Source organism: Salvia hispanica, chromosome 4, assembly GCF_029641045.1.
Source record: "Salvia hispanica isolate PSC_SH4W2 chromosome 4, Shi_PSC_v1, whole genome shotgun sequence".
Classification (NCBI taxonomy): Eukaryota; Viridiplantae; Streptophyta; class Magnoliopsida; order Lamiales; family Lamiaceae; genus Salvia; species Salvia hispanica.
Window position 1 is genome coordinate 54,985,783 of NC_142695.1, and position 16,067 is coordinate 55,001,849.

The window sequence follows — 16,067 nt, forward strand, 5'->3', positions numbered from 1 at the left end:
TTCACCATCATTAATTTATTCTTCTTTTCACTCAGATAAAAGAGTAATTATCTCATTATTGTTTTGGAATCTTATCCTTTTTTGGAGTGAAAAGAATGGATAACAGAGAAGAATTTTTTTTTTCTAAATAAGGATGAAAAAGAAATTTTCAGCACAATATTTTGTTTTTAATAAGCAAGTTTCTGAAATTCAAATTCAGTCTGCTGCTTCATGTACAAGAGACAGCACTTGATTGGTTGGAATCGTTTTATATTACAAAAGTGAATTTTCGGACGACTTTTATGTTTGATTTTTTCTATTCAATTTTGTTTCACGAATTTATTTTATTTTTCAATGCCTTCTCTAAATTTCAATAGTTTCACTTTCACCTAATAATCTAATATTTCATGTGGATTATTAGAGTGATTATGTGGATATGATTATATTAGTGCTATATTATTACAATGGGTAAGTAGAGAACACCGTCCTAAATTCCTAATAATTATTAGGAGCAAAAGCATTGCAGAACTTGTTTCTTTATTTTCTTGCAAATAATTTCATCAGAATTAATAATGCTAAACCGAAACATTACCAAGTATTTTGACCTATAACACTTGAATTTTGTGTTTAAATAAATACTACTATCTCCACTCAAACAAACATTTTTATGTCACTATTAAAAAAAAAGGCTAAAAATATTTTTAATGCAATTAAAGATGTTAATTTATACTTTTAAATATACCATCAATACTTGAAAGAACATTTTCATTCTTGATATCTCAATTAAAATTAGGAATACAAATGGAAGCGTCTTAGTAAAATAAAAGATTAAGATAATTTGTCCTAAGTTACGGATAACTTTTTTGCATTCTTAAATTATAATTACTTTTTAAAAAAGTTCAACACAAGTAATACGTTTCTGTTTTCATATCATTAAAAGATAAAAGTTTTTAGTGTGCAGTTCATCCATAAAAATAAGGAACTTTCATTTGGAGTAATTACTTTATAGTCCACATCATTTTCACCTTTTAAGACCTTTGACTATTTTTTCACTCATATTATTTCAATTACTTTTTTAAATATATTATTTTTAAATATTTTGTACTATAAATTTGGACCCTACTTATCTAGTGGTACTGTGCACTAGTACTAAATATAAAGTGAAACATGCCAAATTCTTTTTTGTAACCAATTATTGTGTCTATATATTGACATAACGAGCACGCAATTGAAATTTTATAACAAACTTTCCACGTAAAATAAGTCTAATTGAAGGACTATTCTAGAACCTTAATACAATGCAGCATATGACTTTGTCTATATTCAAATATTAACATCATTTTCATTAGTTTTTTTTCATCATAATTTTGGTCTCAAGAGGAAGCCAATCTATGACCAATCAATTCGATATGACTTTGACTATCTTCAAATTCAAACACAAGAAAATTCTAACTTATTTTTTGTCCCCTATCTTCTTCTTCTTCTCATATACATAATCATCCATAAATCCCCTAAGAAAAAAGCAGAAAATAGTAGAGATAAAAAAAAATGGCATGTTATGTTCCTTTTAACAGCAGGAATTTGGACATAAGCTTCTTCATATTTAGACCAACAATTGTTTATGTAGATTCTCTTATTGATGCTCTGAAGCAGTTTTCTTCATACACTGACAGCCTTGGATGTGTTCATAGTTCTATATTTACTAGTATTCATGGGAGCATGGTAAGCCTGACCCGACAAATGGTCATCTCGATTTCTCTGTTAGTTTTCACGTGTATATTGATGATGTCATTCGATTTAGTGGTGTTGTGTGTCTATTGCAGATTGTATGGTATGGGGCTTGGATGAAGAGGAGTGATGAGAACAAGCAACTCCTAATTGCAGCCCTTGTAAGTAAATTTCAAACCTATTTAATTCATGATAGTGTTTTTTGTGAAACTTGGGATCACAAAATTGTGTGTTATTGTTGTGACTTGTGAGTGTTGTGGGACAATATTGCGGTTTGCAGATTAGGTTCATCCCGGTAGTAATCGCCTAATTGGATGAATGGGGTTAATTGTGACATGAAAGCGTAAGAATCCAACGCGGTTCCCTTCTTTAGTCTGTCTCATTCGATGGGAAAAGGGTCCATTGGATTTATAAGCATCCTGCAGAGTTCAAAAAAACTCCGTTTTATTTTTGTTATATATGATGCTTTTGAAAATTGAATTTCATTGTTGGATTCAGAACACCTCTTCCTTGATCTTGATAGTATCTATAGGAAATTCGCCAATTTCTAAGTCAGAACAAAAGGGGAATCACTCAATTTCCTAGGCATATAGAATTATTCTATGTGGATTGAATAAAGTGAAGAAGGTTGTCGTTGTCGTCGAAAGACAAAAGTGGTGTAGCAATTGTTGCTGGCAATGGAAATAAACCCCTATACCGAAGGATTGGGTCAGCAACAACTCTAATAACCGAATTTGGTGTTTATAGACTTTCATAGGCTGCCGGCGCCGATAGAATCAGTCAGACTCTCCTTAACCTTGCTTGGATCCGCCATTAATATTTACTCCCTATTTAGTAGTATTGAAAGCACATAATATGATTGAGTAAAAATTTTACAAAAATCAAATGCGAAGTCGAAAAAAACAGTGCTAAAATATACTGTACTAAATTGTTCAATTTCAAAAAAAATTAACCACATATAACTAAAAATATTGTTTTCCATTTATCTCTAACTAATAACATTAATTTTGCTTTTTGTTGCAATCCCAGATTTCGGTCCTAACAAATATGGTCGAAAGCATGGCCATCTTAATCGACCACAGCTTCTTCGACGCATACGCCGGGGAATCGAGAGACGGCTCTCCGGCGGCCAAGTTCTTCACCGGCGACGTGGTGGCGATGAGCTCGGCCATCCTCTCCGGCGACTGCGAGTCCAACGCGTTGAGCTTCGCGTACGCATTTCTAGCCATATTCAAAGACCAGTTTCTCAAAATGGAAGGCGCGGCGGCCGGCGTTTGCTTCAAGTCGAAAACCATGCCGAAAATAGTAGGCCTTGTGGTGTGGAAGTCACTGCACTCGTTCTACACGTACGTTTTAGCCTCGGATTTTCGGAACCGAATCCTTCCTTATTTTGATGGATTTGCGGTCGACATCAAGTACGATGTTTTTCGTGTGGCTTATGTTAGTGGCCAAAATGGCCTTGATCAACCACTCCAAGGTGGATTAGAGACATGATCGTTTTGTTAATTTGGTCGTGTATTCGACCCAATTTTGATGTGTTTATGTGAGAATTAAAAGATGAAAGCAAGTAATCAAAAATATCTCAATGTGTGTCTGTGGTGCAATCTATGTCATGATCATTATATTTAGTTGTTTTTTACAATCAATTTTGATGTATTTATGCGAAAATTGTGAGATCCACTAAAAAAAAGTGTTCGGGTATAAGACAAAAGTGTTTGGAAAAAAAGGGAGACGTCTAGCACTTTCCGAGCACCAAAAGTGCTACTACTATATATTTGCCTTGTCAGATTAATTCTGATCACTTTTGTTTCATCGAATACTTCTGAGTACTTTCTAAGCGAAAGATTCCGAGCACTGGAATGTGCTCGGTTCACTAGTAATTTGAACATTTTTCGGAATATATCCGAGCACTAGAATGTGCTCGGGTCACTAGTAATTTGAACATTTTTCAAAATATATCCGAGCACTACTTTATAGGTAATGTTGAATTTATTCGTGACCTACGCAGGGCCCGTGTTATGATTCCAAGCACGCCGGTGCTGGAATTTTGGGATTCTTTTAAATATTTTTTCTACATTTTTATTTTTTGTAGTGAGATCTAAGCAACAATATTGTTGAGTTATTGCTTAAGAAAATAAAATTGTTGTTTCAACTTAACTGAAATATATATATTTTCTGGTTAATTGAAGATATATAGAAATACTCTGTACAATTGAATTTGTATATATGATCGACCCAAATCCTACCCCACACAACTTTATGTTAACAATATAAAGAAACTTCTAATATCAAGAATGGAACCTTCTCTTGCATACACATAAAGTAATCACACTACATAGAACACCAAACATGTGATCTTCAAATACTCAATATTTATATAAATTCGTTGCTGACTTTACAAACATACTACTATGATTTTCAAAATTCAAACTAATTGAGAATCGCAATCACTTGATCGCGGGAGCTTTGCAGAGGGGGCAGAAGTTCTGGCCGTCGACGAGCCACCGCCTTATGCAGTCGGGATGAAACTCGTGTTGGCAGTCCAAAATAGTCACCGGTCCACGGTACAGTTTGTCGAGACATATGCAACAAACTTCTTCTTCTTGATGTTGGTCCATATCGTCGCAGCGACGTGTCTTGAAACCAGAGAGAACGTCGCCTTGGGACGGATCGCGGGAGGGGGGCGGCATTGGATTTGTGAAGAGTACAGGAACAAAGTAATTAGAATATTGGGAAAGGGGATCAACAGCAGGCAAGGCCACAAGAACTTCTCCCATGCTTGATGGCCACCATGTAGTAGTACTACTTCCTTCATAGTCAATACCATCTATCTCTGTCTCGTCCATCGTCTTTGATCTTTGGAGAGATTTGAGAATTTAGAAGTATGAGGAATGAGGATGGAGAAATTTGAGAATTTAAAAGTATGAGGAATGAGGCGAGAGGTTTAGGTTTAATTAGCATAAATAGTGCCAATTATATGGAACTTTTGAGTATTGATGTATACATGGAAATTTTGAGTATTGATATATATACATGGAAAAGTTTGAGTTTTGAGATGTATTATATGGAAATTTTGAGTATTGAAATATACTCCACATGGAAATTCTGAGTTTTGAGATGTACTACTATATGGAAATTTTGAGTTTTGATTATGGAAACATTTGAAAAAAAATAGAAAACGAGATAATCTTGTGCGGGAATGAGTATGGTAAGGAATCGGAATCCTACGTGGCGGATGATGATTTGATGTTTAGAGTTGTGTTATAAGTGGAGTATTATCTAAGAAAATATCTAAATAAACTAGTTATATTTTGCTTATTTCCCAAAAATTCTTCTTTTCGTATCGTGCAACAATTGGGATGTGGTTGAATTTGCTTCTATCATTATTTTCTAATTCTATAAAGAATTTAAAAAAATGTTACAGTGATGACACAATTAATCAAGAATCAAGATGTTTCAATAGATCCCACAACAAATCTAAGAATTGATGAAAATACTCATACAATATGTTTAATTCGCTTAGTTTAATGGAGTAGTATTAAATAGAGAGTAATAGACTAATGCAAATTCATAAAAAGTGATATTTCATTCAACATCAATTAATACTCAATAGATACAAATGGAAATCAACATTAGATAACAATCAACTATATACGATCGATGTTAAGCTCCCAGACGAGGATCTTCAGCCCGGAGGATGCGGGAAGAAGATGGCGGAGGGGCTCGGCCTCGGCAGCGGTGAGATGAAAAGGAACGAACTCAACAACGAATTCTTCGTTTGAAGACACTAATTGATTGGCAGCGTTGACAGCCCTTGTGTAGTCTTCGTTGGTCCATGGCCACCATAAAACTGATTGAGATCGCAAACTCAAACTATACGTCTGCATCGCTTCCATCTCCTTTGATTTGATTTTGGGGAGAAATTTGAGAGGAGAGAATTTTTGTTTGGAGATGTGTGAGGAGAGATTGAGGTTTAGTTGGCATAAATAGGCGCATTGAGTTATGATTATGGAAATTTTGAGTTTTAATTATGGAAATTTTGAGTTTTGAGATGTACATCAGTACATGGAAATTTTGAGTTTTGATTGTGGAATGTTCGAGTTTTTATTATGGAAACATTTGATGTCCTACGTGGCGGATGGTGATTTGCTGTTTAGAGTTGTGTTGTGGAGGGGATTTAGTTGGAATTTCGAGAGAAAAGAGGAAAGATAAATGCACATAATATCTTTAAATTTTTTAATTTAATTGAATTTATTTAAAAACTAATTATGTTATGTATTGTGATAAATGTAGCAATAAGAAAGAAGTGATAGAAATTGTATGTCAAATTGTAACATGATTTCGGATTTGATTTAAATTAATTTTACAATATTTAGTAGAAAAATAAGTTTTTTCTAAAATTTCAAAAAAAAATCAAAGTGTTGCAAAATGATTAGAATGAAATTTATTTCAAATCCGTTAATAATGTTTATATAAATCGATTTTCAATGTAAATGTAAAAAAAAAGTTCGATTATGTACGTACAATTATGAACGATTATCACTTCCCTTTGGAAAAATGGTGTAATTAGTGATTACTACTACTATCTATATAAACTAGTTATATTTTGCTTATTTCCCAAAAACAATTGTCTTCTTTTAGTAACGTGCAACAATTGGGATGTTGTTGGATTTGCTGACATTATTAGATTATGATTTGTTAACGTCTCGAATCGATCTAATTAAGGCGATATTTCCTTATTTATATTAATAGATATTAAGATTAAGTTAATCAATAAATAATGCGATGTTTCAGTTGTTACGCTACTAAAACGAATTCAGAAAAAAAAAAAAAAAAAAAAAAAGTAAACTTTAGTTGTAATTTTTAATTAAAAAATCACATCTAAATAGTTTTATTGTGGGTATTTCTCTGCGTTAACATCTTCCGAAGCAGTTGTGGGAAGATTCCTTTATATTTTGCCTTATTATAATTTTACATAATTTGATTAAACTTATAGAATATCATACATAATTTGATTAAAAAAGCACATATTATTGTTGTGGAGTAACTTGTAACAGTACATCTCTCAACAAATCCAAGAATCAATTAAACAATAAGATCAATGAAATCGTTACATAAAGCAATAAAGGTTTACCAAATTCATAAAAAAAAGTGCTATTAATTCGTCAATTGATACAAAGAGAGTCTAGCATTATATGAAGCGGCTCCTTGAGTGCCGTAGCTTTGCAAAGTGGGCAGAAGTTCTTGCCGCGGACGAGCCACCGCCGTATGCAGTCGGGATGAAACTCGTGCCCGCAATCCAAACTAGTCACCGATCCTCGGTACAAATCGTCGAGGCATATGCAACAAACTTCGTCTTCGTCTTGATCGGTTTCGTCGCAGCAGCGTGTCTTGAAGCCGGAGAGAACGTCGTATTCGGGCGGGGGCGGCGCTGCAGGGGCGTTGTCGAGCTCCCAGACGATGATCTGCAATCCGGAGGATGCGGGAAGGCGGTAGTAGAGACGCTCGGCGGCGGTGAGATGAAAAGGCACGAACTCGACGATGATCCCTTCGTTTGAAGACACTAATTGATCGGCAGCGTTGATTGCCCTTGTGTAGTCTTCGTTGGTCCATGGCCACAACATAGTTGATTGAGATCGGAAACGGAAACAATAAGTGTATGTTGCTTCCATTGCCTTTGATTTTGGGGAGAAATTTGAGAGGAGAGAATTTTGTGTTTTGAGATTTGTGATGAGAGATTGAGGTTTAGTTAGCATAAATAGTGGCATTGAGTTATGATTATGGAAATTTTGAGTTTTAATTATGGAAATTTTGAGATTATGGAAAGTTGGAGTATAGAGATGTACATGGAAATTTTGTGTTTTGATTATGGAAAGTTTGAGTTCGATTATGGAAACATTTGAAGTTCTTGTTTCGATACGTGGCGGAAGATGATTTGATGTTTAGAGTTGTGTAAGTGGAGAGAGGTTTTAGAGCATCCTCAATGCCGACGGATGTCCCATAGCCTTCCCGACGGACTTTCTAAAAACACCTTCTGTCACGTCATAAGGACATCCCATAGTCTTCCCAGCACTGTCACGTCATACGGACTTCCCACCGTACAGTGGCGGACATCCCATGCCTTCCCGCGCGGACTTCCCGCAATAAAAAAAATTCACAAATTCACCAAATTAAAATTTTCACGTAATTAAAATAAACAATGTATGGAATTAAAATTTCGTAACGCATACGGAATTAAACAAAGTGCAAATTAATTTCAACGAGCCGTATATATAGAATTTGAAAAAAATAAATAAAAAATAGAATTATCCGACGTCCGCCGCGGACGTCCGTCCGCATGCCACAGCGGCGGACGTCCCGCCGCCGTCGCAACGGACGTCGCGAGATACCCGCGGAACTCTCATGTCCGCACGGGACGTCCGCCCGCCCCTCTTCCTGGCACAATTGCGAACGTCAGCTGCGGATGGCGGTTCGACGCCCGGCGAAAGTCTGGCGTAGATGATGCTCTTAGAATGGGTTGGAATTTGGATTTAATAATGGTGTGATTGGATTTTAGATTAGTTATTAGATTACTGTGAAAATAAATACTACTAAAAAAAATCTCTCACCGCGAATTGAATGGTATTTAATATTTATGTTAGTTTCCATATGGTAGTTTATTTTACTGTAAATATCAATTACTCGAATCGTTTTAATTAGTTTTCATATGATTCATTTTGTGATCAATTAAACTTAAGATATATATTCATTTAGTAAACGTAAAGGGCTATAGCCCATTTCCTTGCATTAGCCCATTATGATGACCCATCATCTATTCTATTTCAATGAATTTATGGGCTTTTAGTCCTGTTTAGATGGAAATATTAATTGAGCATATCTCAATCATAGTAATACATGTTCATGATTTATTTATTACAATAATGGTATTTTGTCAAATGCTAAAAAAAGAAAACTATATTTGAAAATATAGAGAAAAATGGTTTATGGTCGACCATACGACCAGATAACATTGTTCTTTTTAACGGTAATTTCTTATTGAAATGAAATTATTTCCATAAAATATTAGTAGTATACAAAAGGAGTGTTGTTTATTTAATTTTTGGCTGTAATTTTATGTTGATTGACATTGAGATTTTGACACTAGAAACATTTTCCACGAGGAAACATCATTTCTGAATCACTTCATTTCAATCGATCGTATTTGATTGCAATCCAATAACGTGACATACTTATTAATTAATTACATAAATTTGAAATTCGAAGTCCAACTAAATAGAAATAAGTCATGCAAAAAATATTGTTCATACATATTTGTCAACATATTAAATGAAATGTAATAAAAAGGCCCACTAATAGAATGAGTCAATGAAGAAGAGAATTTTCAATTAAAATTCCCATCACGCATTTGATTTAAATTTATTATCGTGTTTGTCAATGTGAATGCAGAAAAATTAATATTCAAAGGTTTGGTGGGAAAAAAACAAGTGACAGATTAGATGGGACCCATCACAGAAATCATGACATCCCAGTCAAAGCAAGTGAACTATGATAACAAATTCGTAGAATCTTAATTTCAAATTTTCATTTTCATTTTTAATGCTAATACTCATATTTATTTGTAGATAATAATATACTCCCTCCTTCATAGTTTCATTTTCCTTTTCGTCAGTTTATCTGAAAAGTATAAATTTTCTAGTTTTGAACAATTTAAATAATATATTATTTTTACATGTCATTTTATTTACAACTTATACCATTACAATAATGTGGACTCCACTTTCATTAACATTATTTCCACCACCATTTCTCTCTCACTTACTTCTCCATTTATTTAATCAAAATATGCGCCAAACTTATTGTTCTTACTCTTTGGGGACGGAGAGAATAAATACTTTAAAGGCCATTTCATTATATAGAATGTTCCCTCCATCGTTCTGTTCTATAGTAATAGAGTCATTTTGTCATTTTGGTACGTTCTGTAGTAATAGAGTCATTTCTCATTTTAGTAAAAATCAATACATTTTTTCACACCTACTTTACTCTCTCCTACTATTTTCTCTCTTCATCTCTCCACTTTTTTCATTTTCTACTTTATTCTCCCTTTACTTAACTCACCTAACATAATTTTTCTTAATCTTCGTGCCGAAAAGAAATGTCACCGTTACTATGGAATGGAGAGAGTAATTTTTAATTGTTCAATTATTGAATTTTCTTTTACCTTAATTAGAAAACAAAAATGCTCTTTATAATCCTGAAAATGAGTAGATATTGCAAAGAGTACTTATAGTTGGATAAAGATAACAATATAAAATGAATTGAATAAAATACAAAAATAACCAGTACTCTGTACTACTACTACTTAATTAATTGAGTGAAGAAAAGATTGACTATAACTAAATTTATATATAAATATTAAGGATAAAAATATAAAAATGAAATACAACTGAAATTAAATCAAAATTAGCAACGTATTACTACTACCTCCGTCTCTGAAAATTCGTCCCAATTTTTCATTTCCGTCTGTCCCCAAAATTTGTCTCATTTCACTTTTATCATTTTTGGTAGTGGACCTCACATTCCACTAACTCATTTTTACTCACATTTTATTATAAAACTAATATATAAAAGTAGGATCCACAATCTACCAAATTTTTTAACTCACTTTCCATTACATTTCTTAAAATCCGTGTCGGGTCAAAGTGAGACAAATTTTGGGAGAAGGAGGTAGTAATTTATATTCTTGATAGCAGGAATAGAAAGGTACACGTGATTGTGTGCATGACTTTATTCCTAATCACGCATCCATCACCTATCATTGGATAACTTGTGCTGTGTTGTGTGTGGATTTCGAAAAATTCCTCTTCTAGGCTAACAAAATATCTACATTACAATCTGAATAATCGAATCGAATTAATGCGAAATATTAGCATAATATTTATCACATTGATCCTTTATCTTTTATCACATTGATCCTATATCTTAATCTTTTTGTTTATTCTAATACAACTGTAACTTCCTCAAGATACTCCTCTGTTTTTTTAATAAATATAAGTAAATAATTGTATTGAAACCTTTTTTTTATTAAACTTATAGGTATATTTCTTCTACTATCGATAATATTTTTTTTCAAAATATCTTCTATTTGGCAATACTCCATACCCTGAAACCCATCCCAATTATATGGTCCACTTTTAAGTTTTATATCCAAAAGTGAATTTATAACATATGATCATGACTCATGAGTATATTTTATATAGTCCACGAGTGAAATAAACTACACATGCATGGCTTGGCCGCAATGTGAAGGCAATATTGGTCAAAGATTTACATCCAAATTGAGTAAGCAAAATCCATTTTCTTATGGATGGCAATGCATCATCATCATCATAAATGTGGTAAGAGGAAATTGAAATGTGGTCAAAGAATTGGGCAAAGGACATAAAATGGAAAACAATTTGAGGGAAATGGGCCAACATGAAGAGATGGGATAGGAACACCTCCATGTGAATGAAGTCTCACTATACCCCATTCACTAATGATGCAATAGCCCTACCCTTAGAAAGAATGTTTTGGACTAATGCTTCCAACCCACACCATTTTCTCATATGCCCACAAAGTGATACCCCGCCGACGTATAATTATCTCGCGGTGGAGTCGGCTAGTCTCTTGCTGCACACGAGTTTGAATTTCAAAGAACGAGCTTGACATACAGACATCCTTCCACGGTTCTTTTTTTCATAAATACTCCTTCATCCAATAATAGGAGTCTTATTTTTCCAAGCAAATGTAATAAGAATGTGAAAAAATGTAAGTTAAAATAGTTAGTGGGATATTGATCTAATTTTTATATATTAATTATATAATAGTATGTGAGTGAAATGAGATAATCGAAGATGGAGTTTACGTAGAAATGAAATGAAACTTCTTTTCCTAGTAGAGGGGGTACAATCTTAGAGATTATTTTTACGATTACATCATGGTGAACATTGATGGAGCTAAGCAATTTACGTTGCAAGGACCAAAATTACACACTTCACGACTTTCTCAAGAATGTTTCATTGGAGTCAAAACAAAATTTAAATTAGTGTTGTTGGCATGTTAGTGTTTCGTTAGAAAAATCTATCAATAATCTCTAGTAATCCATCAGTATTTAGTGTTGCTAACAGATCATCGATGGATCAAGGTGGTCGTCAAATCCTATGTCACAAAAATAATATTCCCTATGTCCCAGCTTAAGTGATTATTTATTTTGCTATTATTTTGCAAAATGATAATAAATAGTTAAAATGGAAAAATAATAAAATAAAAGAGAGAATAATGTAGAAGAAAGCTTCTGCACCATGTAATTGCGCAAATACACAATGTAAGAAGGAAATACCGTCGTAGGTAAAAACTATTGGGATCGATTTTCAAATCCTATTGCTAAAATCATAAAATTGTTTTTGGGCAATTTGTTATGGATATTGTTATTAGGTTGGGAAATTATTAAATAAAACATGAGAAAGGTAAAAGGCATGAGTGTGTGTCTGTCAATGAGCACTGTGCAGTTTTGTGCCCCCCACAACACTATGTATATATATGTTCGATAAAGTTAATTTTGTTGTAAGAAGATTGTCGTCAGCAATTGCTACCTTGGTGAAAAGAGCCATTTTGTAATTTTAAAGAGGTTTGAATTGAATTTGTATATTTCATAGAAATGTCCATAATATAGTTCTTTTTTTAAAAAAAATAACCCACGTAAAATTTTCTGATGGTTGAAGCTTGGAAATTGCATCAGCATGCCGAAATTTTTATGAAAAATAAAATATTGATGGGGATGTATTTGGAATGTAAGAGTAAGCTCGTATACAAGTTTGTGTAAAACAAGTTTGTCAATTTAATTTATACTAAGACTTAAACTAATTACGAAGAACTCTTTAAAGCATGCGCAATGGGTAGAGACGACAATGCCAAATTGCATTAGAAATGTGGCCGACTGATTGAGCGGATACGCTTAAAAATACATGATTATATACTTGCCAAAGATACATTGACGATGAATGAAACAATAATAAAATGGTAGGAAGCGCTTCTTGAAGTACTTCTACTTTTAAGCGGAATATGACCGTACGTAGGGTTTTTAATTATATTTGAATCTAAATTTTTGAAATTTATGTGTTTTTTATTTTTAATTATGTATTTTATTTTATAAACATTGTAACTTAAATACATACATATATAATGAAATGAGAAAATTGAATTTTAATTGATTTAAGGATTAAATTGGTAGATAATGGAAGCTCTAGGGGACTTGTACATAAATCTATGCACATATATAATTATGCATTATTAAATTGCCTTTAATTCTGTAAAGTGAAAAGAAAAGGAAGTGTTTGACTAGAATGTTGTTATTTGAGTTAAGAAAAGCATATTATTATATACTCCTAAATGTTGATAAGTGCATAGATAATGCAATAAAAATAGAAAAGAAAAGAAAAAATAATCAGAAATCACGTGAGGAGGCACGTGCGATCGTCATCAAATGTGTCTCATTTGGATAGGCAATTAGCAGTCTTGGGATACGTGATCACATGGGCTTAACTTTAATCTAATATCTAATGATAGCATTAAAAGTATAAATGGCAGCTAATTAATTATTTACTAGTACTACAAAATAATTAATTATATGCTTAATTTAAACCCCTATTACGTAATCATGAGTCTAGCCTAGCCCCTCTATATGTGACAAATTTTTGGACTTTGCATGCCCCATTATTAGGTAAAGCTATTTGATATGACGAGTCACAATGAATAAATATTTGTAATATTACGCATTAGTAAAACAAAAATGACCAATTAATATTACTCCCGCCATCCCAGATAATTTGGGACACTTTAACCCGGCTAATAGAAAGTAAGTTGAAAAAATTGGTGGGATGTGAGTCCTACTTTTAAAGTATTAGTTTTATAATAAAATGTGAGTAGGAATGAGTTAGTGGAATATGAGGTCCACTACCAAAAATGGTAAAAGAGAAATGGGACAAATTATGTGGGACGGCCCGAAATGGAATACTGGGTCGAATTATCTGGGACGGAGGGAGTACAATTTGGAATAGTATTTTTTACTCCCTCCGTCCCATAAAGGTTGAAATAAAACTTTTGGGCACGGTGATTAAGAATTTATATTAAAAAGTAGGAAAGATAAGAGAGAGTAAAGTAAATGATAGAATAAAAAAATAATGATTAGATGTTTTGTCTTCTGTTGAAAAAAGGAAATGACTCAACTTTATTGGGACGGACTAAAAAGGAATATGACTCAATTTTTTTGGGACGGAGAGAATATAACTTTTAAAAATAATTTATAAAATAGAAGATGACTATTAAATGGAACATCCTAAAAATAGAAGATGACTAATTAAATGGAACATCTTACAAAAAAGTTAAATTGTTTTTCATAGAAAGTTGGAATAAATTTTATTGAATATGCAAATTTTTACAAGTCTGTTCGGCTATGATTGAAATTGACATGGTATATTTAATCTTGCATGACATCAAGGGGCATGACATATACTTAGGCATGGAGTACAAAAATTTGGAAGAAAAAAATCATAGTCTTATAAACATTTCATTAAAACACTTTATAGTAAAAGCAGTTAATTATATAGAGTTAATAAGTTTTAAACAAGCTGGAAAAAATTCTTTAACAAACAACTTTTTAACCTTTTTTGAAATAAAAGCAAATGGAGAGAGATGGTGAAATTTGAGGGTCTCTATCATAGTGGGATCAGGTATTGACCAATTACTACAGTATTACTATTGGATACCGTGTCACCTCAAAATCATACTCCTACTACTACAAAATTAAATATTTACTCTTTTATTTAAAATTATTTATCATAATTACACTAAACTCAAGATATATACAATTATGCATGCACTGTTATTGTATGTATAGTACTAGTATACTAGGGTGGCCTGGTGGGGTAGGTGGGGGGAGGGGGTTCGGTCTATGTGAGAGATCACATTATAGAATTCAGAGTCTATTTACTGATTTTTGAACTTTTCACATAAATTTTTGAACTTTAATTTTTATCGTTTGTAATACTCCAATTAGTATTATTTGCAGAAAGCTGCTCGAATAGTGCCAATTTATTGCAAAACTTATAGATTTTCTTTCTTTAAATTATCTGATAAATTTTTGTTTTAAAATGGACCACTGATTGTGGCTGGATTGTTGGAAATGTAGTAAGGACTGAGAGTCTACGATAATCAAGACTTGTTTGAGTTTATAATTTCTTTGTAGGGATATTGGCATCTAATATTACAAAACTTTTAAAAAGTTGAGTTTTTCCACGAATTTTAAAATTGACAAATAATATCACGAACTTTACCCCGTGTTTGTTTTTTCCCACGAATGAAAAAATTCTACAAATAATATTATGATACCGATTTTTTTTTCGTAATTTCTCGACAACAATTTTGAAAGTTTCAAGTTTTTCAATCTTTGAAAATAGTTTTTCTTGAAGCACACCCTCCAAAATTGTTCTTCAATCTATTAAATAACATGAATTTTTTCATTTATGGGAAAAAACAAACTCGGGATAAAGTTCGTGATATTATTTGCCAATTTTAAAGTTCATGGAAATAACCCAAATTTTTAAAAATTTTATAATATTAGATGCCAATATCCCTTCTTTTTATCATATATAATTTCCCTAAATTTTAAAGTACTAGTATAGTCTAGTAGTAGTACACTCTCTTTTGTCAATACTCTATTCTTTACACTCGAATTAATAATTAAATACTAGTAGTATATGTTATATTTTCCCTGCCCACTAATTATTTTATAACAAGATATAATAACAGATTTAAAATAGAATGATTAGAGAGAGAGAGGTGGTGGTGTTTTAAATTAGATAGGCCTGCAAACATGACGGGCTGAATGAAGAAGATAGTACAGTACATAACTTCTGAAATAAGTAAAAAATGGATCAGAAATCCCAACTACTCTCAACACTTCATGCACAATCATTATCCCACTCTCTCTCCCGCCATTAGTTTTCGAACTAACTCATCATGCTTTCAATTCAAATATACATGTATTTATATTTACACAAATGTACATAATGACATAGCCAAGATTTCTACACTAGGGTCCCAAATATGGATGGTAGGAAGAACCGATAATAATGTTGGAAAAATTGTCGAAAGAGTCGATAATGTGGGAATGTCAGTGGTGTCGTCATAACTGCTATTAATAATGTTTTTAATCTGAGAATTACAGTTTTTCCGACTTATTTTTAAAATTGTGGGATGAAGCGGAATTTGATCAAACATCATGGTTATTTCGACTATTTGCCCTAATATATATACCATGACAT

The 16,067-nt window shown here is 32.6% G+C and overlaps 1 protein-coding gene across 1 annotated transcript; it reads left to right on the forward strand.

Moving 5' to 3' along the window:
• Positions 1 to 1,492: 1,492 nt before the first annotated feature.
• Positions 1,493 to 3,508, forward strand: LOC125191611 (uncharacterized). The gene is made up of 3 exons (XM_048089005.2): positions 1,493 to 1,701; positions 1,803 to 1,868; positions 2,737 to 3,508. The coding sequence occupies exons 1-3, from the start codon at positions 1,528 to 1,530 to the stop codon at positions 3,199 to 3,201; spliced, it is 705 nt and encodes a 234-aa protein (XP_047944962.1). The 5' UTR covers positions 1,493 to 1,527; the 3' UTR covers positions 3,202 to 3,508.
• The last annotated feature ends 12,559 nt before the right edge of the window (positions 3,509 to 16,067 follow it).